The sequence below is a fragment of the Phalacrocorax aristotelis genome, chromosome 21, assembly GCF_949628215.1.
Source record: "Phalacrocorax aristotelis chromosome 21, bGulAri2.1, whole genome shotgun sequence".
NCBI classification, from domain to species: domain Eukaryota; kingdom Metazoa; phylum Chordata; class Aves; order Suliformes; family Phalacrocoracidae; genus Phalacrocorax; species Phalacrocorax aristotelis.
This window is the reverse complement of record NC_134296.1, coordinates 3,888,953-3,915,470: the sequence shown is the minus strand read 5'-3', so window position 1 is coordinate 3,915,470 and position 26,518 is coordinate 3,888,953. Positions and strand designations below refer to the sequence as shown.

General features: G+C 43.3%; 1 protein-coding gene across 2 annotated transcripts; it reads right to left on the bottom strand.

Moving 5' to 3' along the window:
- Positions 1-26,255, bottom strand: NUDT3 (nudix hydrolase 3). Of its 2 annotated transcripts, none has more exons than XM_075115826.1 (5): positions 25,694-26,255; positions 13,358-13,468; positions 4,360-4,404; positions 3,461-3,545; positions 1-2,459 (listed from the first exon to the last, which is right to left on the bottom strand). In XM_075115826.1, the coding sequence occupies exons 1-5, from the start codon at positions 25,790-25,792 to the stop codon at positions 2,290-2,292; spliced, it is 510 nt and encodes a 169-aa protein (XP_074971927.1). In that variant the 5' UTR covers positions 25,793-26,255; the 3' UTR covers positions 1-2,289. The 2 variants fall into 2 exon arrangements, with proteins under 2 accessions (XP_074971927.1, XP_074971928.1); XM_075115827.1 differs by lacking the exon at positions 25,694-26,255 and adding an exon at positions 19,730-20,223.
- Between the last annotated feature and the right edge of the window lie 263 nt (positions 26,256-26,518).

Below are 26,518 nucleotides of genomic sequence, written 5' to 3'. Positions count from 1 at the left end.
CACTTTCTTGGCACAATTTATTTTTCTGACCCAAACAAATAAGCCATTAGCAAGTCATTAACAATATTCTACCCTAAATTGTCAGTTTAACAGCCCTGTAAAAACATTTTTAGTTTAAAAACAAAAGTGTGCATGCTGTTGATATTAAAACTGCAGTTACTCTTTCAGGAGTACCAGCTGTTTTGTCGCAAAGCATTTTCAACGTACTAATCTGTACAGTAAAGACAAAACCTCAGTTGAAGGCAGTAGATGGCTGCGTTAGGTGCCACTCACGGCTCGCTAACAGCGGACTGTCTGCATTTCTTGTACGCTTCCAGATACAACATTCAAGCCCTTTTGAGAGTTTGGTTCAGGCCGATCAGCACAGAGTGAGAGTATTGTACATTCGTCTCTAAGTTGAAGTGAACTGAACTGGTGTAATTTAGGCTCAATTCCAGATGCTCGGTTTCAAGCTACTTCTTGAATAATGCCTCTCAGCTTTTTCTTATGCGTGGTTTTTCATGTTAGCGATCACTGGCACTGCTTTTGGCCTTGCTACTCCACACTGATGAAAGCAAGGAGAACAAGTAAAGGAACAGAACAGGATCTTGAAATGAACAGCTTCTTGCCAAAGCAGCAAGGATACCATTCCCCCCTGTCCCAGGCTCCATGGATATTTCTATCAGATTTTCATATTGTAAGCGCTGCTCGGGAAGAGAGAAAACTCTGGAACAGTGAGTATTTATTAGAATATTTTTTGTTAAATAAAGAGGAGGAAAAAAAAAGGAAAAAAAAAAAAAAAAAGAGTACTGCAGATTTAATTTCACATCTTGGCTATGCTCTGACAAAGGAGAAGTTACTGAATTCAGCAACTACTTCTTGTCCCAAGCCAGGGATTAATTAATGCCCCTCCCAAAACTTGTACCTGTCCCAACCCACCCCCCAGTCCCAACCCTTACCATTTTATTTCCCAACTAGACAACACTTGGCAAATCAAGACAGCAAGAAACTTACATCAATAAAAACAACAACAAAAAAAATCATGTGAAGTGTGCCAATGCATCAGGGGAACTATCCTACTAAACGGTGTACTTCTCCAACTAGCAATTCTGCTCGGGAGTCAGCTGTACCTTTCACGGAGGGAGAGTTTAAAGATTGTGAGCATGCTCCACGGTGCAATCTTAGGTGTAGCAGAATCACAGGACAAGAGATTGAACACCTGAATTTTTCCCCCAGGACTTCTTTTCAAGGACACACAGACTTATCCAACCGAGGGTTCGTGCAGTAACACTCAGCAAGTACAATCCGATGCTTTAGCACAAATTACAAGTATCCAGTTCAGCACGGTATAAGGCATGTGGACAAGAAGAGACATCAGCAGAACGCAGCAGGATCAGCAGAACAGCATTGGTGATTGACGCTCCAGTTTGTCAGACTTTGACCCCACTTTGAATCCCTGATTCCTACCACAGACAATGAAATTCAGTATCTATCGTAGCGTTTCCGAGGCTATTTATTTTTGGCCAAGTGTTAAAAAGACCAACTGCTTTCTGTTTCATTTTGATGTAAATGCAGGAACATTGGCGGAAGCTGTAGGAGAAGCAACGGAGCAGCAGGGGTGTCTGCAGGTGATCAAAACTCTGCCCTCAACTTAAGTGTCACTGCACTAAATCAGGAGATACTGAACAGGGAGTAAACTGGCCCAGCCACTAGCACTGTCACAGAACGTGTATTTTTTTAAAAAAACAGAACAAAAGGCAAACAGATTAATTATGAACCCTTCTTTTCAGAAGCAGACCAGGATTAAAAAAATTCCCGCAAAATTAAAATGTTAGATTCTCCATCTAAAAAAAGTTTATACATATGTGCTGAGAGTGACCACCACACAGGTCTGAACAGCACCTTACAGTACAGACTAAGACTTAAAGAGCTGATCTCACATTTGAAGTCTTTTAATTAAAAAAAAGTGGCTATGGCTGGGATGACACAAACGGGACACTTCAGAACACAAGGCAGAGGCGAAACTGGCAGCCTCGCTCGCCAGGCCATGGAAGCGGTGTAATGGGAAAGGGGCACTTCATGCACAAAATGTATTTTACAAAATACATATCCAAAAAAAAAAAAGCCAAAAAAGCCAACAAAAAAAAAAATCCCACCTTGCACTAAATTGCAGCACTCTCAACACTTGCTCTGCCACAGGCTGCTGCCCATGCCTTGTCTGATAGAGGAGGCATGTGAAAAAGGGGAGGGGGGAGGGAAATCCATGTTTCAGTCTATTTTTCAAAATTTCTCTCCTAGGGACATCTTCAGTCATCTGATGTCAGACATGGAGCTCTCAGAGTACGTCGTGGTCATGACAGGAGTGCCGTTGTTTGCCAAACAACCTTGCCTCAAGGTTTCAAAATACGAGGCCTGCACTGGTTTATGACACTGCAGAACTTTTATGGCATCTTCTATCTTAAACCATTCCCTTTTCCTTCCTGCGAGCAGAAAGAAAAATCAGTAGATGCAACAAAACAACATTATCCTTTCTATGCCAAAGCTTTGTTGTCGATTATTTCATTATCACATGCAATTTCAATCATTATCACATGCACTAGGGCTGCAAGAATAATTTCACTGTCTAGCAAAGCATCAGCTCAAGAGACACTGGGAAATTTTCTCTCACTGTTCTCTGATCTCGAGGGCCACCTATTCCAAACCCCACATCAAAGGCTCCTCTCTCCCCACAAGTATCTGTTTAGGGCAGTCCACCCACTAACCAATCAAACCGATCTCGCATTTCCTAATTTTAACAACTCCCCACATTTATTTTGCTATTGCTGCCATTTCCATTTGAGTCAGGTACTCATTTGTAGACAATGCACAAAGACACACACCAATCACCACCCAACTTCCATCAATCTGGAAGCAAACCTCAGTTTTAGCGGACAGCACTCATTTCTTACTCTTTCCACAAAACCTCTTCCGTACACAGCCTGAGGAAAGTCAGGTTTAAGGTTGCACTTGACGATCTTAAAGGTCTTTTTCAACATAAATGATTCTATAAGTTACAGGTGCTACAGTGCTACTGACAAACCTCATGCGGAACAACAGGTTCATGTTCATTTGGGAATCCAATTTAAACACAACAGATTTCAAAAGAGAATGGGTAATGATTAAGCTGTGCTGCCCACATACATTCTCTTCTTGTCTTAGAAAGGACAGTTCTTCGTGCTCTTTGCATAGTATCTTTAAGTGCAAGAATTAAATACAAAATTGCTGTAGAGGCGGCTGTACAGCTGAATTAACATCTCTTGGGCCACAGAGGTTACAAAAGCATCAATTTGACCCCAGTTTTTTTTTCCTAAGCAACCAAAGGACACACCAGTGCAACTTCTCTCAACCGCTCTCACAAGGATTCTGGCTCCCAGAGGGGTGCTAAGCTGACGTGTTTTGTCTGCGCCAAACCAGTTAACGCTAGCAAGCACAAAGAGCTTACCAATATTGACAGAGTCCTCCCAGTCTTCCAACACTTCTGTGACTATAAGTACGTAAACATATGTCCTGTGTTTCCTGTCCCGATTCTAGAAGGCAAAGGGAACAGAGTAACGACAAAGCTATCGAAGGAGAGAAGGCACACGGGCACATGGGGACCACAAGCTGCCTGCTGCCTCACTGTGATGCTGCGGTACCTCATGTGCCATTTCCCTCACATTATAGCTCATTCTTAGCTATTAAAAATTGTTGTGTTCTAAACAAGAGGTCTGAAAGTATTAGTAGGGATTGCAGCCAGAAAGCCCAGTCCATAATCTGTGAGGCAGTATTTGGTGGATGGATATACTTATAAATCCGTTCCTCAGCTGGGGGGGGGCAGAGGGGGAACCAAAACAAAATACAGGAAAGATTTTTATCTATTTCACACAAGTCTGAAATAGTGAAAAAAAAAAAAAAACAACAAACTGTAAAAGAGCTGTGCCTGGTACCTGTTGCCTGTGCATCTCACTAGCACTCCTCAGGTGTTACCACAGTCCTAGCAGGAGTGCACAACGCTTCACCGCGTTGCAGGGGCCAGTTTGGCAACAGGTGACGGCAGGTGCTAAAGAACAAAGGACAGCCACTGCTCCCCGGCTGGTGGGTGGCAGGCTTTGGCAGCAAGAAATGTATGAAGGCACTGAGAATATTCCCTGTTACGCTGGCTTATCACTCCTGATTTCAACTGAAGTGGAAATTGCAGGTGATCAATATCACTGAAAGGATCAGCATGCACTTTTATTTAAGTGTTTTAAGTTTTCCTTCAAACAAGTTATCTGGTTTACTTCACAACAAACTAGGAAGTGATTTTTACGCCACAACATTTTTTTGCATCAAAATTTCACAGCCTCAATGTCTGAAACTTACCTCAAAAATTCCCACTAATCTTCCTAACGTCCCTTTCACTCCAGCCTATGAAAAGTTCAAAGAGAAAAAAAGCACACTTTAACAACAGGTCAGTACAGATTTCCTCATTGGTTGTGCAGGAGCAGTTCCTTTAGAACAGGAAGCAAATGCTGTAAAATTCTGTTGATCTGAAAACAACATGGTCACAAGAAAAATGACACACATGTATCACGAGCTCTAACCATGCATGCATTCCCAAGAATTTTGTCTTCTTTTTCTATATTCAAACCATTTTGGATGCAATCCAGAGGGAAAAACAAACTTATCTGATGTATTACTAATTGCATACCAACACACTCTGAATGACCAGAATCTCCTCTAATAGTCATTATAGACTAAGCATGGATAAAATTTCCTTTGGGGTTCAGCAGTTTTACCTCTTTAAAATTATAGTTTAAGAAAATAACTTTAAAGTATGTATAAGACATCCACCATCAAAGCAATATGACAGCTACCAGGTATTTCAGACGTGTCCTGCATACATTTCAAGCAAGCTCATATCAACATAAAATACTTCGGATGTTGTAATGTGGCCTCGCAACAGGAACAAGACTGTTTTTGATATAACACAAAATGCAGATGCGCATTGAAAGACGACTTTTGAATCAAGCACAGACACAAATCAAGGAAGATCTAAGCAAGAGTTTTGTCTTCTATTTGTCTACTACTGAGGATCTACCCACTTTATCTCATTTGCTGTCACTTTTTATACATCGACTCATCGCTGTGGCTCAGTCACTTTCTCGAAGTGCTGTTCCTCGCCTCTGCTCTCTGGGGCTTGCATCACGCATGAATGCAAAGTGCCATCCCACTCTCCTGCCCCCAGCCCCCCCGCCCCCCCCCCCCCTTTTCCCCCAATAATTTACATTCCCTTCTTTTTATGACTGTAAATGGTTGGAACTCAAGCCTCAAGTGCTACAGACAGGATGAGATTTTGCTCCATGACTTAATTGGTCCAGAACAACACGCACAATCTGGCACACAACCCAGCCATGTTTGGAAGGTAAATTCGGCTGCCGTCTCTGGCAGCTGGAACACATCCTAAACAGTTCAGGAAAATAGCGCCTCTGCTCCTGCAGACAAGGTATATGGCTCTGATTACATCAGGCCTTTAAAAAAAAAAAAAAAAGATGATGTCTGGGTAAGGGCAACTGAACATTTAATGCTAAGACAAATTCTTTGTCCTGAGCAGCTGAGATACACAATTTCCCACTTGCTCAGTTCCTAATCAGTTGCTGTACAGTCCTATGCTTTTAGAAAGGAAGAACTTCAATAAATTAAGAGATTTTACTGGTTAAGTTCCCAACCTACAAAATGAATACACACAGATACCAAACAATACAGCCAGAGCACACCTCACTATTGCTTCTAAAAACAGCTGATGGTACTGCCCCAAGAGAAAAGGATTTGTAGCTTCCCCCACTACAAGCATTCACAGAAATTTATAATTCGTTCTGTAACATGCTCCCTGACCTCTACTTCTAGGAATGAGCTTTTCAACTGAATCTTTTATGTTGGTTTTGGATCAAGATTTATTGTCTCATCAGTACTTCTGACATTCTGCTCAGCCCATAGGTGGACCACTGCCTATTAACCACAAGGCTATTTCTGGAGTCAAATAGCAATTCCATGAAGGTCAACGTACGCGTGTGTGCACACACCAGCGGGGCTCAGACAGATAACTGGGCCTGACCTTTGCAGATGAGTGGTTTTACCTCATCTGCAAAACTGTTGCTGCTAACCCGGACTAATCTCTCTCAGAAGTGAACTGGAAGGCAAATACTTCAAATGTAGTTTGTTCAAAGAACTCCTTCAGCAGCCTCAAATGGTGGGCTCTTTTTTTTCAGATAAGCGACCGTATCAATCAGCCAGCAATAGCACAGAGAGGAATGCAAGGCTTCCACCTTCACAACATACATACATAAATATATTAAAAGGTGAAGGGTAATCAAATGTTTTGGGTAAACAACTGCCTTAAGCCAATTTTCTTCACTTGTTCCTGGAGAAGGCTATTAAATTTCTTTCTTACCTGCAGAGGCACTGAATCAAAAGCCAGGGGTGATGTTGTGAGGGTTTAGCGAACTCGCAAGACTGACCAGAAACAAATTTACCTCCAGGCAACTAGGCAGCCTGGAAACTACGGATGAATAGTGCACAACCAGCCTCCCAAGCAGTTTGTCCCCACTCTAAAACTGTGACTGAAGTAATACAGGCAGGTGAGGAGCCCTTCCTTCTGTTCTGGTTAAACAGAGAGGCGACAGAAATAACGCTCTGCCTGCAAACTAAGATCATCCTTCTCCATTCTGGCTAGGCTTATGCACCCAAAAATGCACAAAAAGTGATCCCAAGACGAACATGTGCTGTAGGAAAATCATGTTGAATTATCACTAGACAGCTCAAAAAAAGTGCTAAGGTTTTGTTCACGGATGAATATACCACATGTAGTGGTAAACGGTGACATAAATTAATGGCTTGATTTAAACAAATATTGGGCTGATTGTATACAGAGTCCTTACCAAAGACTGCAAAGCACATCAACCATTACACCCTGGAGACCAACGGCTCTCCTTCTATTTCACTGGTATAGTGGATTTTAAAGACAACATAATGGGACATCTAACATCCTCATAGGTAAGCTAAGGATGAGCGGACAGTGAGGTGGACTGAGAACTGGCTGAACGGCAGAGTTCACAGCGTCATGATCAACAGTGCAGTGTTCAGCTGGAGGCCCGTAACTAGTGGTGCTCCCCAGGGGTATGTGCTGGGTCCAGTCCTGTTCAATATATTCACCAATGACCTGGACAAAGGGAGAGCGCACACCTTCAGCAAGTTCACTGACGATACCAAGCTGGGAGGAGTGGCTGATACACCCAAAGGCTGTGCTGCCATCCAGCGAGACCTGGGCCAAGAGGAACCTCGTGGAATTCAAAAAAAGCAACTGTAGGATCCTGCACCTGGGGAAGAACAAGCCCATGCACCAGTACAGGTTGGGGGCTGACCTACTGGAAAGCAGCTCTGCTGAGAAGGCCCTGGGAGTGCAGGTGGGCACAGGTTGTTCATGAGCCAGCACCATGCCCTTGTGGGCAAGAAGGCTGACGGTGTCCTGGGCTGCATGAAAAGGAGTGTGGCCAGCAGGGCAAGGGAGGTTATCCTCCCCCTCTGCTCTGCCCTAGTGAGGCCACACCTGGAGTGCTGCATCCAGTTCTGGGCCCCCCAGTTCAAGAAAGACAGGGATCTACTGGAGAGAGTCCAGCAGAGAGCTACCAAGATGATCAGGGGACTGGAGCATCTCCCTTGTGAGGAGATGAGAGACCTGGGTTTGTTCAGCCTGGAGAAGAGAAGACTGAGGGGGGGATCTCATTAATGCTTACTCTTTTCATGGTGCCCAGGAGGCAATGGGCACAAGTTGGAACACAGAAAGTTCCACCTGAACATGAGGACAAACCCCTTCCCTGTGCGGGTGCCAGAGCAGGGGCACAGGCTGCCCAGAGAGGCTGTGGGGTCCCTTCCCTGGAGACATTCACACCCCGCCTGGACGCGGTCCTGTGCCCCCTGCTCTGGGTGTGCCTGCTCAAGCAGGGGGTGGGACGGGATGAGCTCCAGAGGGGCCTTCCAACCCCTGCCAGTCTGGGATTCTAACAGAGACCGATGGGAATGTTATATGCCTATTTTTGATAAAGCACTTAATTCACACACAAATAGGAAAGCCAAAGTCTCTGTAAAATCATGTACTTTGTTTAATGGAACAAACAAACGTGGAAGTAGAATTTAGTCTCATACAAGTTTCTACCATAAAAGTCGCCCAAGACATCCGAGAAAATAATCTATAGCTGTTATCACTTAGAAAACAAGCTAGTTAACAAGCAACAAAACTGCCAGGCCCCTCTTTGTGCAAACTCCATACCTCTTGCTTTCCTATGGGCCAAGCCCTCAGCGCTTTCCCAACTCATCTTCACTGCAAGACAATAAGCGTTTTCTTGGAAAGCTGAGAGCATAGTCACAGGCTCATCCAGGATTGAAGCTGGATCTAAATCTTAATTTGCACCAGATGACTCTGGAATTTTTTTCCTCAGTAGAAAACGGATTAAGAATCCTCCGCCCTCATGAGCCACAACAGTGTCTGGCAGAGAGAGCACGGTTTATTTGGGCACATGTTCCCCCACCAAGCATCAGAAGTGCTGCACACAGAGCCCGTGCTGCAATCCTCAAAATACATACATGCCCTAGTAGGACACTATTAAACCTATGAAAAAGGGGTAGGAGAGCACCAACACCAACTGTTCCATCTGCAGGTGTGAAAATAAAGCAAATCAATCAAACAACAGTATTGCCCAGGAAGAAGCACACTCAGCTATAAAAAAAGACAGACACAGCTTGCGAAATGAGCTCCTTTTTCACTGCTCTGCAGATCCAAATCAGTTTCTAATGTCCGAGGTAGTCCTCACTGGAGGAAAAGACAGATCTGGCAAGAGTGCATCAATGTCACAGCAACAGCCAGCTGCCCCAAAACAGCACAGCACTTCAAACCACTGCTGCACGCCCAGAGGGGAGGGCAGGGCATTCAGGACAAGGAACAAAAATCTGGAGGAAATGAAGCTTTACTAGTTCTGCTGCTCATGGAACAACTTGTTTTAATAAAGAAAAATTACTGAAGACATCCAAGAACAGCAGGTTCAGGTTTCAAAGCTGAAAATAAGTTCGGGTCAGATGCAAAAAGCAGCCTGCAGCAACACCATCTGTTCCTAGGGACAGCTTTTATTTCCTTCCATCTGAGCTAAGGAAAATGTGGGTTGGAATTTCAGCTATTTTACTTTGCTCTATTAGGCTCAAAGCCTGAATCTACTACAGATTACTGCTGGGCAAGAGGACCGTGGTAAAACACCCAAATCTTTGCTCTAATACTTGCAGTACTGAAGGTAGTAATTTTCACCCATAAAGACTGCTAGCTTAGACAAGTTCTAAAGACACCAATTACAGACCTGCTAGGCAAATTTTCTCAGAGAGGGTTATACTTATTCACCTAATTCTTCACTGCATTACAACAAATATCCGCTTTTACATTCGTGAAATAGAAATGAAATACCGTGACAGAGCGAAGGACTTTAAGGTGTTGCACGCATTTTTATTAGGTTTGAATACACAGGGTAACAGACAGTAATGAACTTGGTGCACTACCCCCACTGAATATTACTAAATCTAGGAGGAGTTCAATGCCATCATCTCGGTTATCCATCCATGGTCCTTGCAACGTTTAAAAAAAAATCTTCCTATTTCTGTGCTAAAAGATATCAATATTCATATTCTAAATCACTACAGAATACACAAAACAGAAAAGACTATTTATGAAGCATATTTAAGAGGGGAAAAGAAAAAAAAAAAGAGGTCTAGCAACCAGATCAAAGTATTACCACGATGGACTATTTTTGATATTGGCATCAATGGCCTGTTTGATCACAGATCAAGCGCAATTTATCTGGCTTTTGATTCCTATGAAGAAAGCACGACTAACACTCCCGTAATTTTATAGAACTTGACATTTACTAAGTATTTAAAGGTCAGGATGTGAAAGATGCTGTAAGTGCAAAATGAAATGCCTTTGGGTTTAACAGATGAGTGTGGAGGCTTTTTTCAAAGTCACTCTATAATAAGTTTAATTTAAGGCATCTATTTCTAAAACATGTTCTTCACCAGTTGCTCATACCCGTAAAAAACCCTTATTCCTAACAGAAAATTAATTTTGGGGAGAGAATGCAAAGAAATCCAGGAACGAAGAAGAAGAAAAAAAATATACTACATTGGCACTAATGGCTGCTTTAAAGGGCTTCATTTTTCTAGAAGGTGAACCTTAGAACATACCTGGTGTTTACAGCTGTGTAAGACTGACTGCATCATTTTTCCACAATCTGCCAGAAATAAGTGGTTTTATTCTGAAAAGGCTGCTCTCATTCAGAGCTAGCGTGCTTGTCTACTGCCACTTTGACTAAAAGCAATGCCCAGGAACTCAAGTCACTTCCAGTTTTATGCAGACAACAGCAAGCACGACAAGGGTTGGTACCTGTCTACTTTAATACTTCTGCTGGTACAGATTAATATAGATAAGGACTATCTCCAACTAGGACAAGGACTTCTAACTCAAACTGGGACAGAGGCATCACAGGTTTCACTCAATCAACATTTCATTTTTGGAAGAGTCTTCTGAAATGTTTAAAATCAGAAAGAGGGAAAAGTCAGATTTCTTTATATGACAATTATTCCAGCAATAACATGGATAAACTCAAACACATACAAGGTAAAATTAAAACAGTGAACACAGAAGTTAAAAATCTTAGTTTAGGGAAGCATATTTTAAAAAGCAAATGCATACCATGCTAAAAAGATTTAATGGAGAAAAACCGGCCTATTGTCATCTTCAAAGACCACAAGCAACTGAAAGGGTAATGAGTCCTTCCAGCTCTTCCAACTGTCTCTTATTAAAACAGAAAAGGCATGCCAAAGGCAGTGAAAGAAAGTCCATAAATTTCTTCCATAACTTTGACCAGCACGCAAACCACCTTCTTTTAGGATAAAAATTACTTTTGTGTTCATCAACACAGAGGAAAACTGATTTTCCCTTTCCCAACACAGGCAGCAGACTCTACCTGCTCAGCTAACCTCATTTCCTTGCGAGTGACAGACACGCCTGTCCCAGGAGAGGAGTAAAGGCATCAAACCTACTCAGAAATCAGTGTCGGCTACAACCTACCTGAAAAAGCCTAGATTCACATGAAAGGATGAACAAGGATTACCAGCTAGCACGCATGCCAGCTGCCCAGCAGTCTCCTAAAACACCTCCTCTGCCGAATCAATAGCACAAGCTGGGAAACCGGGTGCACAACTTCTTTACAGCAGTACAACTGTAATATAACATTCCTCTCCCGCACGCACATTCCCCAGCAACATTTTACAGCTCGCTGAGCTTAAGACAGTTGATGTACATTATAATTTTGTGTGCGGCTCATAAGCACTGTTCTGGAACACAAACCTATTTGAGGAAGGCCCTGCACATCTAAAAGCTCGCCTGCGTTTTCCACCCGTGTCAGCGAGCCTCATCATTAGCTGCAGAAGCGCTTAGGTAATTTTATACACAACAGGCTGCTCTTCTGCAGACGACTTTCAGGAAAGCCTTTATCATAACGGCATCTGATAGCTCCATTTCAGATTCCCACCCTGCATTCACATCACACACTACTAGGTGCCGTGGAGGTTAGCCGCTGGGGTAATCCTGCCACTTTTGGAGCTCTTGATGTTTACTGTTTGTTGAGCGGCATTCAAGCAGATAGGTGCTTCGCTGGGAATGACTCAACCCTGCCAGGCTGCCACAGTTTGAATTACATTCTCATTCGGCACCGGTCCACGTGAGCGAGGGAACACCAGCTGAGCGAGAGGGGATTATCTCAGCCAGCCCAAACCAGTTTCTTCACTGCAGACCGAGCCCATGCCAAGGCTTCCTTTCAGCCACCGAGCTGTCATGGAAAGAGAGCGACTCTTCCAAGGCGCTGTGCTGCCCGAGGAAGGGAGGGTCGATACAGATTTATTTTAAGGATTTGAAAGGCGAAGCCATGCATCTCCTGAATGAACCCTTGACTTCTGCATCAAATAATTTAATTATTAATAACGATCGGGTTGTAAAGCAGGAGGCTGCAGCTAAAAATATTCTGCTATTCTGGTTAAACTCACTTTGGCTTGTAATGTGTTTGAAAGATTGCCGAGTTACTAAAAAAGCAGGAGCTGTATTACAAGCTGGAATCAAAACTTGCAAGCAGCAAACCCAGAACTACAGGGACCCAAACACATTTTTTTAAAATAAACTTTGACTGTATAATCTTTCATCTCTTTCTGATAAACTGCTAGATTATAACAACTTCCAGAGAGAAAAACGCAACTCAAGAACTGCCACATTACACTAGTCCAGAGGCCCAAATATTCAGCATTTTGTTAGACAGCAGCAGGTACTTAGAAATACTTCAGAGAAAAACCTTCATATACCAGACAATTAAATAAAGCAACTACTGGAGAAGCTTCCTCCCAGGACCCATCAATTAGCTCTTGATTTCTGTCCTGCAGCACAAAGATTTATAACCCTCTTGAAAGCATTTTTAATCCTGCCTTATATAACTGTGAGCCTACTTGGTCATCCATATATAATAATTTAATCATTTCTGAATCCAAGCATCTCTCCAATTTGATAATATTTAGAAGCAAATCCTAAAGCCATGTTTTACATACGATGTAGTCAACGGTCATTTGTTGTCTTTAAATTCCTTATGAGGAATAAAATTGTTCTTATAGCTTTAAGAGAAAAACACACCTTCTCCATACAGATCATCAATCTGTGTCTGACCTGCTGTTTGGTCTCCTTCCTGAAATGGCTTCAAGTTAAAAAAAACCAACATAAACACATTAGAAATTGTTGCTTATAGTTCTTATGACCGATTTCTCTTACTCACTTAAAACTCAAAATATGTATTAGACCAAAACATATCAAGGTCCCTATATTTGGAGTGTCTTTAGTAGCTCATAAGGTCTTATTTATACCTTCTCCCCAAGTACTAGATTGCTCCACAAAAGCACAGCTGTTTTTCTGAAGTTCTCTTAAGAAACTGTTCTTCATCCAGAAAAAACAAAACTGAGAATATCATCGTAGGTATCAAAATCACTATAGCCTAATTTTACCTGTTTTCAGTTAAAGGTATCAGGTGAGGAAAAGTTTGTTCCAACTGAGAGCATTAATTACATTCCTATGCTATCTTTGTTTAGGACTCTGGTCTCCCTCCCACATATGATGTAGATATCACCAGTGACCCTATATTCTTCTTCACCTTAAGGAAAACAAGCAGGAATGATAAAACCAAATTCCCAGAGCCTTGGCTTAGAATCAGCAGCAATGCTCCAGGAGCTCCCGTTCTCGTCAAGCACTCACCTCTTCACAGACTTCTCGCACAGCAGCCACGTTGGGCTCCTCCTCGGGCTCCATGCCACCCCCAGGGACAATCCATCGATCAGGATGACGACTACTGCTAACCAGCAGCACCTGCAGAGAGTAGAGCGCAGCTGATGTATAAACTCAAGGCAACGCTCCTTTTCAGAGCCAGCTGACCTGGAGAAGTTGTCCTTGCACCTCTCACACCTCCAAACACGACCAACACAACACAAGTCCTTGAAAATACTCCAGCTTTCCAAGACAATTTCCTTAGCCCCTTTCAGACAGCCGTGCAAACTACATTATCAGTGACACCAAGGCACTCCAACACTCCAAATTATCTCAGCCATTACCTTCTTGGTGCTCCGATGTGTTGCAGAATAAGTTATGCCTCTGCATACCGAAACAACGATTTGCTATTTGATACAGCATCACAACACCTACGCTGCAAGAGTTCACTGCTATACTCAAAGTCACTAGGTAGTCCTGACAGCTTGAGATACGTGTCAGGCAACAACGTAATACGGCACAGAAGCTACTCAGCACCCTCACCCTTTGCAGAAGTAGCTTGATTTAACTTTATTGGTACCTTTGGCCTTGTCTGCCTCTGCACTTATGCTAATGACATATACAAGTCGGGTAACTGCCCGTTCAACTATTTATGCACAATTGATGTAAAAAAGATTTTCAACTTCCCTGTCCGCCTCTTCTTATGCGGCAGCACCCAAGAGTTCAGCTGTGAAGCCAGCACTTGGTTAGCTTTGGTTTAGATGAGGTTGTTCAAGGAGATATAAGCAAAATATAAGCCTACATTAAACCACTTAAAAACCCTTGGAAGGGCAGACTTCTCTGAATGAGGAAAATGGTTCAGCCATGTTCGTCCATTCTCACAGAAGTAATTTTTACAGAAGCACGCTTTGCGGCACTTTTCCTTGAAACACATTTGATTCCAGTGTAATTCTGTTTTGAACAAGTTCAGGTTTTGTTTTGTCATCTTCTGGAAACAAAATCTAACAATCTCAACTGGCTAAAAATTTTCCCAAACAATACCGAGACTATTAATCTACCGAGATTATTAAATCTACTTGCAAGACATCCATGAGCAGAGATGGAAACTAAAAACCAAACTAATACTGTTTTTCAGCTCTCTAAACAAAGCTTGTTCGTTAGAGTCTTCATCATTTCACTGGCACAAAGCTTAGAGCCAAAGCGACTTGCTCCAGAAACTTTCCAACATACCAGTCCAATTAGGTTACAGGCCAGCTGTAACAGTTTCAATCAGACATTTCAAAGTTAAACTGTGCGAGACACTAAAATCCCAGGCTTTACTGAGTAAACGTTGATTTACCAGTAGGATATGAAAAGATTTGCGCTAATTATCAAGAGGAAACCTACCTACAGAATTCAAAATTAAACTTCTGAAACAAAAACTACTATAATATTTCCAGGGTTTCCCAGTTCTTTTGTCTTTTGAAAATTCTCATCTGTCAACCAACTGCCCTGGAAAGCGATTTTTGGTTTTCCAGGGCCACCCAGACCACGCCTGCTCAGCGCAGGGAAAAAGGGGGGCTAACAGACTAGAACACGCCAGGACGAGGAGACAAGGATCAGTTGTGGAGGTCCAAGCAACGGCTCACAAACCAGGAGTAGCAAAGCTTAAAGCAGTAACTGAAGAGGGGTCACAACAAACATTTTGGCAACTGCTGGTCTAACCTTTCCCAAGTCTGGAGCTAAACTCAGTGTTCTCAAGTGTCCGCGCTCCTCTAATCAGCAATTTTCTGTGGATACCACCAGTAATAATGTCTCAAAGCCTCCTCTTCCTGCTTCAGTCAGAACCCATATCTCAATCCTGCAATGCATGAAGTAACGTAGTTTATCAAACATCCCCATCGAAACCCCTGAGCACTTCCCAATCTCTCTGTTGAATTAAGGCAATTAACAGTGCACACTAGAAATGAATTTCCTACTGGAGACACGTACTACCTTAGCTGTCTTCTGGCTTAGGTTGCAACAGAACAGCATTTATATTATAGTAGCATCCCATGGCATTTGGCCTTCTTCAGGAGGAAGACAGAATTCCTTCCCCCCAAATACCCAATCCATATAAAACACAATCGTAAGCCATGCCTAAATAGGGAATGTAACCTTCAGTCATCCGCTGAGCCTTCAAGGCTCAGGATGGCAGCTGGGTACCGTGGGCCACCACAGACTCATCACGCAACGAGCTCCACTGACCTGCCTCTTACCCCAGTACCTTTTCCTATTACGTTACAGGACTTTTACTTCATCCGGGCTCACTAGCAGTACTGTACACAGAAGAGCTTGGACTGAAGTTCCTAACTTGAGGTCAGCAGGTGATTCTGAGGTCAAAGTTAAAAGGAAAGTAAGAGACATTCAAGTATATGTTTTCTTGCCAGGTAAGGAAGCATCATCTTTGTCGTTTCCGATTCCAATTCAGAGTCCCAGCTCAAAGGAGAAAAAAAAAAAAACACAAAAAAAACCCCAACCCAACCTGCAGAAACAGATCTTTGAAACTCAGCCCAGCACACTTCATGCCATTGTTGCACTTGTGAGAAAAAGTATCTGCTAAGAAAATCACTGTGCAAAGACTGCTACAGGAAAGCCTGCTGGCCTGCTCAGACTAAGACAATGCTTTAGCAACACACTAGTAGGAACTTTTAGGTGTAAACAACAGTTTTAGGCAAAGTAAATTAACTTCAGCTGCTCTGGCAGTTGTGAGTTTTCTGAATAGAATTAACATGAACAACCCTCGCTGGGAAGGAAAACCTGTCATTCTCACACTTTTATGTAATCAGACTATTTCCTGTTTAATAAAAAGGAAATCCCATCAAGAGAGAGCAGGAAACATGCCCTACAAGGTCATTCTTTTAAAACAACTTTAAACAGGATATTGCTACCAATGAGCTCTCCCAAGACAAAGGGGCCTAGTTCAAAATGAGGGTGAGACACTGTTGTGTTTCAAAAAACCACACATCTAAAGGAGTCCTGTGTCCCAACACATGCAACCCATTCAAAGGGATCAAGTAAAAAGGTCATTATAACCCAAATCTATATTTTCACAAGGCAACATAATTCAAATACTTTACGAACTGCCCAAAGCCAGTCAAATGAGATGTGCTGAAAAACGGCTTCTCTCTGCAAAGCATTAATATTTGGGGGAACAGCCCGAATGCTGTTTCCAAGGTAAGAAATACATTCCCCAACACAAATGTTTCCCCCACCCCCTGGACAGCTGGATGGGTGAACATAAAACACCTGGGGAAGCAAAGATCCCAGCTGAACAGGCTGCAGCAGGGGGATGTAATAGTTTGTATTTCTGCCATAACGAGGTCAGAATTACTTTTTAAGTTTCAGTACAGGCACGTGACAGAGCAGAAGGCTTACACCAAAAAGCCAAGACAGAAAACAGCCACTATACCTTCATTTTACGACATAACGTGACAAAAAATGTCATTCAAGTGCTCAATTAGACTGAACATTTTCCAGTGCAACTGAATTCTGTAAAATAGAAGAGTACCAGTTGTTTTTTTCAAAGGACCACTTAATATCTCCTATGTCCTCGACACCTACATTTTTGTTCATTAACTTTGTTATTACACAAAAACATTCATTTGAATACATGCTAAAGAAGATATTTTAATCAAAGCTGTCATAAAAATACACAAAAAATTACTTTTCTATTTTATTTTTTTAAGTCAGGCCAAAACACGAAGGAAGGTTAACATTTCCATTTTATTCTTGCCAGGCAGCTGTGTTTAAGATGGCTACTGAGACTCTTGGCCTATAGGAGTTTTGGGGTCAGATTTTGGAGCCAACCGTTGCAGTCTTTCTGGGAGAGCATTTGCAGGTATCATGTCATGTGGCCAAGTTCTGTTTTCCAGGATTTGAAAGACAATTATGTCATTTCAAAGCAGGGAAATGAGCAACACAAGCCACTTTGGCAACGCACAAGGCAGTCCTGAAGTAGCTCTCACACACAAGCAATGAAATAAGAGAATGGTTAGAAAAATAAGCAAAGTTTGAAGTCTGCAGCAGGGGCTCCTAAACAGCGCTAGATTGTAGCGCTCCTGGTAAGCAACCTTCAAAGCAGCACGCAATCGAACAAACAAAAAAACCCAAACAAATCTAGAGCAGCCTACCAACTTTCCCCGGAGGAGACAGGAAATGTGCCGAGAGATCTAAGGGTGCCTGGACCGCCACACGCGGAGCTGGGAGCTCCATGGGAAAAGGGGAAGAGAGTTGGTCACCAGGATAAATCTGGGAGCCCCTGATACACAATGCTGACCTTAAAACAACCTAATTACACACAACTCTGTTGTATTCACATCAGGGGGTTTTTTGGCTTACTCCCCCAAAAATCATGGTCTGCAAAGCAAAAACTGGGCAGCCAAAATAAAGCAGAGAATTAACTCTCAGTTAACAGAACAGAGACTGAGGGATTCCCAGGTTCTTTCATGCTATGGTGGATTTAAACAACCACCATCACCACCCATAAATAAAAGAAGAGAAGCTACACCATAAGGAACATGATTCCTAGAAAGAGGCTCCATAGAAGCATTACAGCAAAGCTGAAAAGAGCTACAGCATTCTTAGACGCCAGGCTACAATGTTATTAGAAAATGAGCTGCGAACCTTCCAGGCTTCCAGGAAAAGACAGTCCTACCCACACGTGCCAGCCTAAGGACAATCAAGCTGGCAGACTTAGTATGAAACAGCAGACAAAATGTTAAATACACATTTTTTGGCCCAGCCAGCATTCTGCTGCCAGAAGCCAATCTATAGCTACTGGCTACTGAGACAGCCTCTACACTTTCCTTCATGTTTTCTACCAATACTAAGCCACAAAATCATGTATTTTGCACAGTGACTAAAGCACAAACCTCCACACATTTAAACTCATTTCACACTTTAGCATTATTTATCAGAATATAGAGGGCAAGAAAATAACATGTTTCATAACACACTGTAGCGAGATGGGTGGAGAAGATGGCTGACTTCAATGATTTTAGTCTGGACAATCTGTCTTTGTTTGAAAGTTTCAATTTAGTAAGAGTCTCTGTATTCAGGAGTTTGGAGCTTAGCTGTGCTAGTGACTCTCCAATCTGCCCTATGACCAGGCAGGATATTGTAGCCGGTGCAGTTCTGTGTCCAGCATAATAAAGACCTTTTATGCTTTACCCAAAGTTAACAAATATTCTTACAAACCCAATATATTGTTGTTACTATACTTAGTGCTTTTATATCTTACAAAACTGGGATCTCAATTCAACTACAAACCACCTTTAAACGCTAGGAACAGCAAATGCTGACAAATGGAGATCAAGAGAAGGAGGGGGTGAAGAGGGACACCAGTTAGCAAAGCCATGCAAAAATTAATCTAATTTAACCCGCAGCAACATGGCCTCGATTACACCACACCAAAACAAGCGTTTTGCCAAACTACTAACGCAGGATATTCTAAACACAGGTGCCAAGGCTTACAGGAGGGCTTCTCCCACCCTCTTGCTACTCAGGGCACGTTACAAAGTTAGCACACAGTAGTAGCAAGTACAGGCTGTGGTCAGCAAGGCTGCAGCCGGCTTTAATGTGACAGCGTCTTGAGCTAAGACAAGAATACACACAACCTCAACAGCAAGCCACAGAAAAGCTCTCCTGACCATAAAAGTATGTCCTCGCTGCTCCTCAGCAGAATATGTTTCCTCAGACAAGTGTTATTTTCACACACACACCCGCACCTTGCTCCGTAGCATGATGTGATTTAACCTACAACGCGGTACCTAGAAACTGGAAGCAGGAAATCAATGGCAGAAAGCTAGAGGGGAAATCATTCACACTACAGAACTTGACAAAGTGAAGCATCAGCCTTGGAAGAGGAGTAAGAGGTGAGCTGGAAGAAGTTCAAGTCATTTCAAGCATTTGGATTGCACCTACGGTACTATAACAATAGAGGGAAAAAATCAAGAAAATCCCATTGGTTTTTAGGCTGCTTTGTAGAAGAACAATAATAAATCATCACGTCCTGTACCGCTGCTCTGGCTTCAAAATACCAAGGGTCATATTGCTGTTACTATAGTTTTCTCATGGCTTTAGAGTGAGTGCCTACTGTTACCGAAGAACACAATCCAGAGTCCTCTCCCTCCATCAAAATTATGTTTTAGACAACCACAAAAATTATCTGCAACATGCCTTTCATAGCAGGGACAGGACAGAGAGAACAGCTGAAATGCCTGCACCAGCAGCCGCTTGGTTCAGAAGCGAAGGACTGATAAGGAGGCACTCCCAGTGAAGACCCCAAAACCGATAACCTATTTCTGCCTGTCAAAACCAGTTTGTTGACCACGCGATACTTACACAACTCATCCAGGCAGACTTTTCCCAGAAGGAATGCTAGCTTTTAAATGGCCTTTTTTTTTCCTAAGGGGAGAAAAAAAAAAAAAAAAGAAACAGTATTTTGGTCTTTTTACACAGACCAAATGACTCTGGATGTCAGCAGCTGCTTATGTATGCGCTTACTGTTTTGATTAGCAAGTCCTGTTCATAAAATAAAGCATGCAAAAACCCTACAGCCATGAAAACTCCTGAGAAGCTTTTCAAATATAGTTAATCCTACACATAACTTCAATATATGTTATTTACACAAGAAAAAGTAACCACCCAAGTCAATACAAATGAAAATAACATTCAAACCATCCGAAGCATCTTCAGAAAAAAAAAAATCTACTCAGCAGGTAATTGTATCCCTCTGAATTTCACATGTTAACGTGAAATTTCTGAGAACAAAGAGTTACTGTGCATTATTCACTGCACAAAGACAGCTACAGAGACACAAATTCTGCTACAAATACGCACAAAATTTGAAAGATCCTTGACTAGTCTGTGCAGTCAGTCTCCCAGTTAGACTGAAAAAGAACCACTGTTTAAAGAAGCTGAGTACCTGCTTCCCAGTTGCTGGATATTACATGCAACATCTGAACACTGATGTTTACTATTCAGAAGGTAGAATGGAAACTTTCTGAATTTTGTTCTATCCAATTTTTCCGGGCGACCCCACCACAGAGGTATGCGAACCAGGATAATTTTCCTTATTTGAAAAAAGAAGAATAAAAAGTACAAGCACGTGATCATTTTCCTCTGAGAGGGGAAAGAGCTGTTTTTCAAGACCCTGAGAGACCACCCATGGAAAGATCAGGCCCTTTGGCAGCATTCCCAGCTGGGAACACCCCCCCAACCGCTTGTACCTGCCTCTGCACTTTGGTAGCTTGTCTGAAGGGTGCTGAGATGAACCAAGTCAGGGAACTGATCATGATTTCAAAAAAAAAAAAAGGGGGGGGGGGGGAAATGGGACACAACAAGTGATGAAAAAGGTAGGAAAGGCACCTACAGCTTCTGGTCAGGCAATAAACGAATCTGAAACGGAAGGGATTTCAGAGGAGTGTTGCACAAAGAGATGGCGGCAACCGCTGTTGGGACCTTCTCAACAAACCAAGGGGTGGAGTACGCTCTCTCCTCTTTCCATATTCATCACTCTCCCTGAGTTGCAGCAAAACAAAACTGACTCAATTCTTCAGTTTCAAAACAGCTTACAGAGCTTCCAGTAAATTAAGTGAAAATTTAACAATTTTCATTCTTGTGTAGTTTGGGAAAGGACAAGAGACCAGGGAATTACTTATAAAACTGTTTGTGAAAGCTGCCTTTATGAAAAGGCTAGAAAACATTTTTTAAGATGAAAGCTAGGTTTTACAGAGGTTTATACTCTTGACCTTGGAGAAAGCTAGCTACAAGCATGACAGAGAGGGACAGAAGCAGCACAAGCAAGAGAACTATTTCTAAACTGGCCTCTATCCTACTGGAGATGTGGTAATGTGTGAGCAACAGACAGGGAGAACTTTATTTGGTTTCAACCACAACCCTTTTATGTAGCTGAAGGGAACAGAGTCAAACCAAGCCCTTGGAACAGAGATTCTGGGGCTATATTCCATGGCAAGTATGATGACCATATGATGCCAGGCTCCCTTTATGTCCCAACAGTGAAGTACTCAAAGTGTTTTTAGCTGTTATTATTTTTGTATTGAAGCAAATGCACAAAGGATGGCCCAGGAACACTCTGTGATCACCAATGCAGTCTACAGTTAAAATTTGAGAACTGCTGTATTACATCATAGCTTGGTTTAAAACTGACCCCGGAGAAGCAAGAAGAAAAAGGTTAGTTTGCATTCAAATTACTTTCCCCAACTGAGGCTGTTGTGGGGCTACACAAACGTAGCTTCTGGTGACCGTATTGGCTTGGCGCGCTCACAGAGCTGCAGAGCCAGGGCGCTTACCAGACGCTGTGTGAAAGTTCTGTTTTCTCATCTCAATTTAGACTTCATTCACGATTAAGAAAAGACGACCAATCCTGGATCCTATTCTATCCGAAGCATTTCCTCCAAAAAGTCTTTAAAAATACCAGTTGTTAATGAGCAGCTTGTCCTTTCACCAGATACAATGCAGGCATGCTTAAACCTGTAGCTACACCAGTGTGGGACTTAAAGCCAAACTGTTTTATTTCTGTTAAAATATAACACAAATGCTGCCATGGAGCAGGCTTCCATCTGCTTCAAAATAGTAAGTCGTTAGTGAAATTTTCTGGAACATTTCCTCATTGAAACAGCTGGTCTACACAAAAAATACTGTGTTATTTAAAAATAACACCATAATAGCAATACTGAGAGGCACTGACATCAGAAACAATAAATTGAGTGATTTTGGAGGTAACGCAAGACTCAGGATCTCTTGCTCTGCACCCTCCTCCACTGCTTCTGCAGAAGCAGCAAATATCGAGGGATTTTACTCCATTTGAAAAGATGAAAACAGCAGTCCTGGCGTTCAGTTGCCGACAGGTCCTTTGAAGTCTGTTCACAATCTCTTTGAATTAATCCTGTTGATTCCCCTGTTCTCCCTCCTGCCCAAAGAGACACTGCTCTGCGGTGCCTTACTGTTTATGAAACAACACAGATACAGATTTTTTTCCACACAGTCCAATTAAGAAGTGTATTCTTTGCTCCATTTGCGATTCATGTTTAAATGAATTCTCCCTGTACTGTTTTTTAAAGCAATATGTAACAAAGACATCTTTTCAGCCAGTTTGGTCTTCCAAAAATGTTCCAGAGCTTCTTTCATGTCCAAAAGTAGTAGCTTCCAAACGCATTACAGAGAAAACATGCAACCTCGAGCAGCATAAGGAAAAAATAAATCACTTAAAGAAACAAAGTAAGTATTATCATGTTAAGACTCTCTATCTGAAAATTTAATGCCTAACCGAAGACATGCTGTTTGAGTGATCTTTATTGATTGGTAAGATTTTAAAGAAAATCAAATCAATTAACTGAAGAGTTGGGGTTAAACACCTAAAAGGAAAAAAAGGTAGCCTCCTCTGTAAATGTAAACAGAATTTTTCTTATTTATTCTTGTTCACTGACAAAATTGGAACTAATAAGGGGTTCAAAAAGGGAGAAAACTTGGGGTTTTTAAATTCATAGCAGGAAATGAAGAAATACAAGAGCTAAGATCTACTATTTCTTAAGCACTTAAAAGAAACAGTAACCAGAAACAGCCACTCCTAGGAAAAAAAATACTTTAATACAGCAAGTTTAAATTATTTATCAAAACATGGCGTTTTTTCCCCCCTTTTCTTTTTAAAGAGTAAGCTTTTAATAGATCTTTGACTAACATACTTTGGTTCTGTTTCCCCCACTCACCTCCCAGGAGATGCCTCTTAAACAGATTTCAATTTCCATTTAAATAGAAGTAATCAATAATAAAATATGCCAGTAGCGTAAAAAAATGTATTATTCTCCAAAACAAAAACAAGAAATATTTCAGACATGCTAAATTATATAATTAAATGTGTACAGATAACACCTTTCTTGTTATTGAAAAAGGGCAAGCAGCAATAATGTTAGACAAGTAGACTTCTCTCAAAGTTTAAACGAACACCAACAAATGACAACTAACCTAAGAAATACTTAGAAAGAGAAATTAATAAAAATCAATGTTTCCTGCTTGCTGATTTCAGTAATCAATACAAGCATAATTTACATGGCTTTGAGGCCTTTTGACTGAGATGAAGAGCAGTGCCTGTGACAGGAGCCCATCCTGGGGCGGGGAGTGCTTAGTACGCTGCGACTTGACAATAACTTTTCTAAATGCATTTGTTGGAAAAGTCCACCTCATGACCAGCTATTGTAGCAGGGTATGTCATACGTGAGAACGCAGGATGCCGTTTCAGCTCCATGTTAAATACAAATATGGCGTTTGAAAGGCTGTGTCCTCAGAAGGCCGCTTCAGAATGAAACAAAACTGTAGTTCATTGATTTGCTATTTCTGTGGCTCACTTACAAAAAAATTGCACACATGCAGGTACCTGAGGAAATCAATCTACATCCCATGCTGCATCATTTTACAAAGCAATTAGTGCTCCTCAATGTGCCACAGAACAGTAAAATACACCACCTGATTTTACTGGGGAGATCAGAGACAAGGCCAAACACCAACAGTGACCAAAGCTCAAGTGAGAAAATGGTGCTCATGTCAGAGCCTCTATTGCCCTGATACACAAAAAGTTTTCCAGAGCTTCATTTCCAGCTTCCCTAGCAGACCTAGGGAAATGACAAAGCACAATTAGCACAGGGAGACAGCTACCTCAGCTCCTGCCTCTGACATTAGAAGCAGATTTTTTTCTACTCTAGGTCTTACCTAGGAACTAAGGCCTGAAATTGTACCAGTTTAAACGAGATTCTTCAGTCGACTGAAAGTTGTTGCAAGCCACAACACAGACACAACTTTGACACAAAAATAGCTTTAAAGCTCAACCTTAACCAGCTTAACCTACACTGAAAGGAATTTGTCACAAGTTAGCACGCCTCTAGAATGAGTTTACTTTTTCTTCTTCAACCACCTTGGGTCAGTATGGTGAAACTGCCATGATAACCAACCTTTGTGTCTTCAGCACAGTAAGAGCTCTGGACCCCAGTTCCCGCTGGCCAGAACACGTAACAGACCACCGCCGTGGGGCAAGCGGGAGCCCGTGCGACACTGCAGATTGAGGTGTTGGAAAATAAAGACTAACAACCAGTCAAAATCTGATCGCATCAGGTAGCTGTTAAAATTACATTTCTATCTTTAACCATACTGTAATCAAACACGGTCAAGCATCTAACTCTTGATAAGAACTGCCAGGCTTGCCTCACAAATTGTGTAAAATCGCATCAGGAAACTCGGATGCCTTCAACCACCCATGCCGATTAGCCCCAGTCTCACTACATGATACAAATACATTCTTCATAGTTAGCTCAAAGTATCATAGATTTCCTGAAAGTCAGTGGGAAGTACCAGCTACGACGAACGCCTCACCAAAACATATTGTTTTCATTTCAGACCATTTACACTTGAAATGTTGACACTCTTCACCATGACAGCACAGCTACAAACGGTTTGTCAAGCCTCCTTCACCACGTTAAATAATAACTGAACAGTATGCTAATTTACTTTCCTCCAGTGAACTGTCTGCATTCCCTTCCGATTTCCTGTAGCTACAAATATGATAATCAGGAGAACAAAGACTTTAGCACAGCTGCTCAGGAACCAGTAAATGAAATGAAGTATGCCCGACTCCAGGAGAAGCAAGAGATGACTCGCAGCCTAGCTCGTCCCAAGTACCCCAAGCCCACGTTGAGAAGATCTTAAAAAAGAATAGTGAAAAAAATCGCATATCTAAGTAAAGTTTCTCTTTTTAACTTCACGGACAATACAGCCGCTTAGCAACACGGCCGTTCTTAAACCAACCCATCTACCTTTAATTCCCACTTCCTCCCAAGCCTCTCTGGACAGCAACTTCTGGCACTCCATCATCCCCCTTTTATCCCAGTTTCTTTTTATAAATCCAAGGTCAGGTTTCCTCTCCCATCTCATGTGATGTGCTGGACTGAAGTTCTGCCAGCGTGGTGGGTCCGCTCAACTGCCAAATCCCATCCCGTGCCACAACACTCCTTACCAGACTCTTCCACCACCCCACAGGCGTTTCATTCTGGGCATTTTTAATCATGTTTAGTTGAGAGAAAAAAAAATAGGGGTGGGGGGGAGGCGGGGGAGAACACCAACTTTCCCAACAACGCTTAATTGCACCTAGAAAAAAAAATCCCGCTGCAACCAAGTGACGCCCGAGCGGCTCCGGGGGTGCGGGGAGCTGCGCGGGGGTCCCCGCTTCGCCCCTACCCGTGTCCCCCCCAGGGAGGTGGACGAGCCACCCCCGGCCGCCCGCGGCCCCCCGGCCCTCACCTCCTCCTCGCTCTCGCTGCGGAAGCAGAGACAGGCCGCCCGCTTCTTGTAGCCGTCCCCGTCGTAGGTGCGCGTCTGGTTGGACTTGAGCTTCATCATCCTCCGCTCCGAGGGGTGGGGGGAGCGGCCCGGGGCGGGGGGACAGGCCGGAGGACGGCGGAGCCCGCGGCCTAGAGGGCGGCGGCGCCGGGAAGGACCCGCCGGGACTCCCGTGAGGGGCGGGCGGGGAAGGACGGGGAGGGGGGGACGGACGGAGGGGGGCCGCCTGCACGCGACAGTCTCTTTCTCGGTCTCGCTCTGTCTCCCGCAGGCCGGGAGCCGCCCGCTACGCGCTGCCGCCTTTCGCCCGCCTCATCCCTCCCTTCACTTCCAGCCACTCCGTTGCCGCTGCCAGCGCTCCGGCCACCGCCGACGACGACGACCGCGACGCCATCTTGGGGCACGCTACGCAAACGGCGTAGAGCCGCCGGGCGGGGGAGGCGGCGGCTGACCCCTGCCGCTCCACGGCGCGTCCGCCACGCAAACGGCGCAACCCGGCTTCCAGAATCGCTCTGCCCCCCCCCCGCCCCGCCTCGCGGAGACGGCGCCACCACGCCCCCGCCTCCTCCCTCCACCACGACGCGAGCCCTCTGCGCCAGCGGCGCAGGCCGCCTTCGAGAATAAGGCGGCTGTTCGTAAGCCGTGCCGGGGCGCCCTGGAAGTTACGCAAAAGGCGCTGGAGCGGAGCCGGCCCCCGCCGCGCACATGGCTCCGCTTTGACAGCGGCTGTACGCAAAGCGCGCAGACGCCGGGCAGGGAAGAATGCCCGTCTTGCGCAAGGCGGGA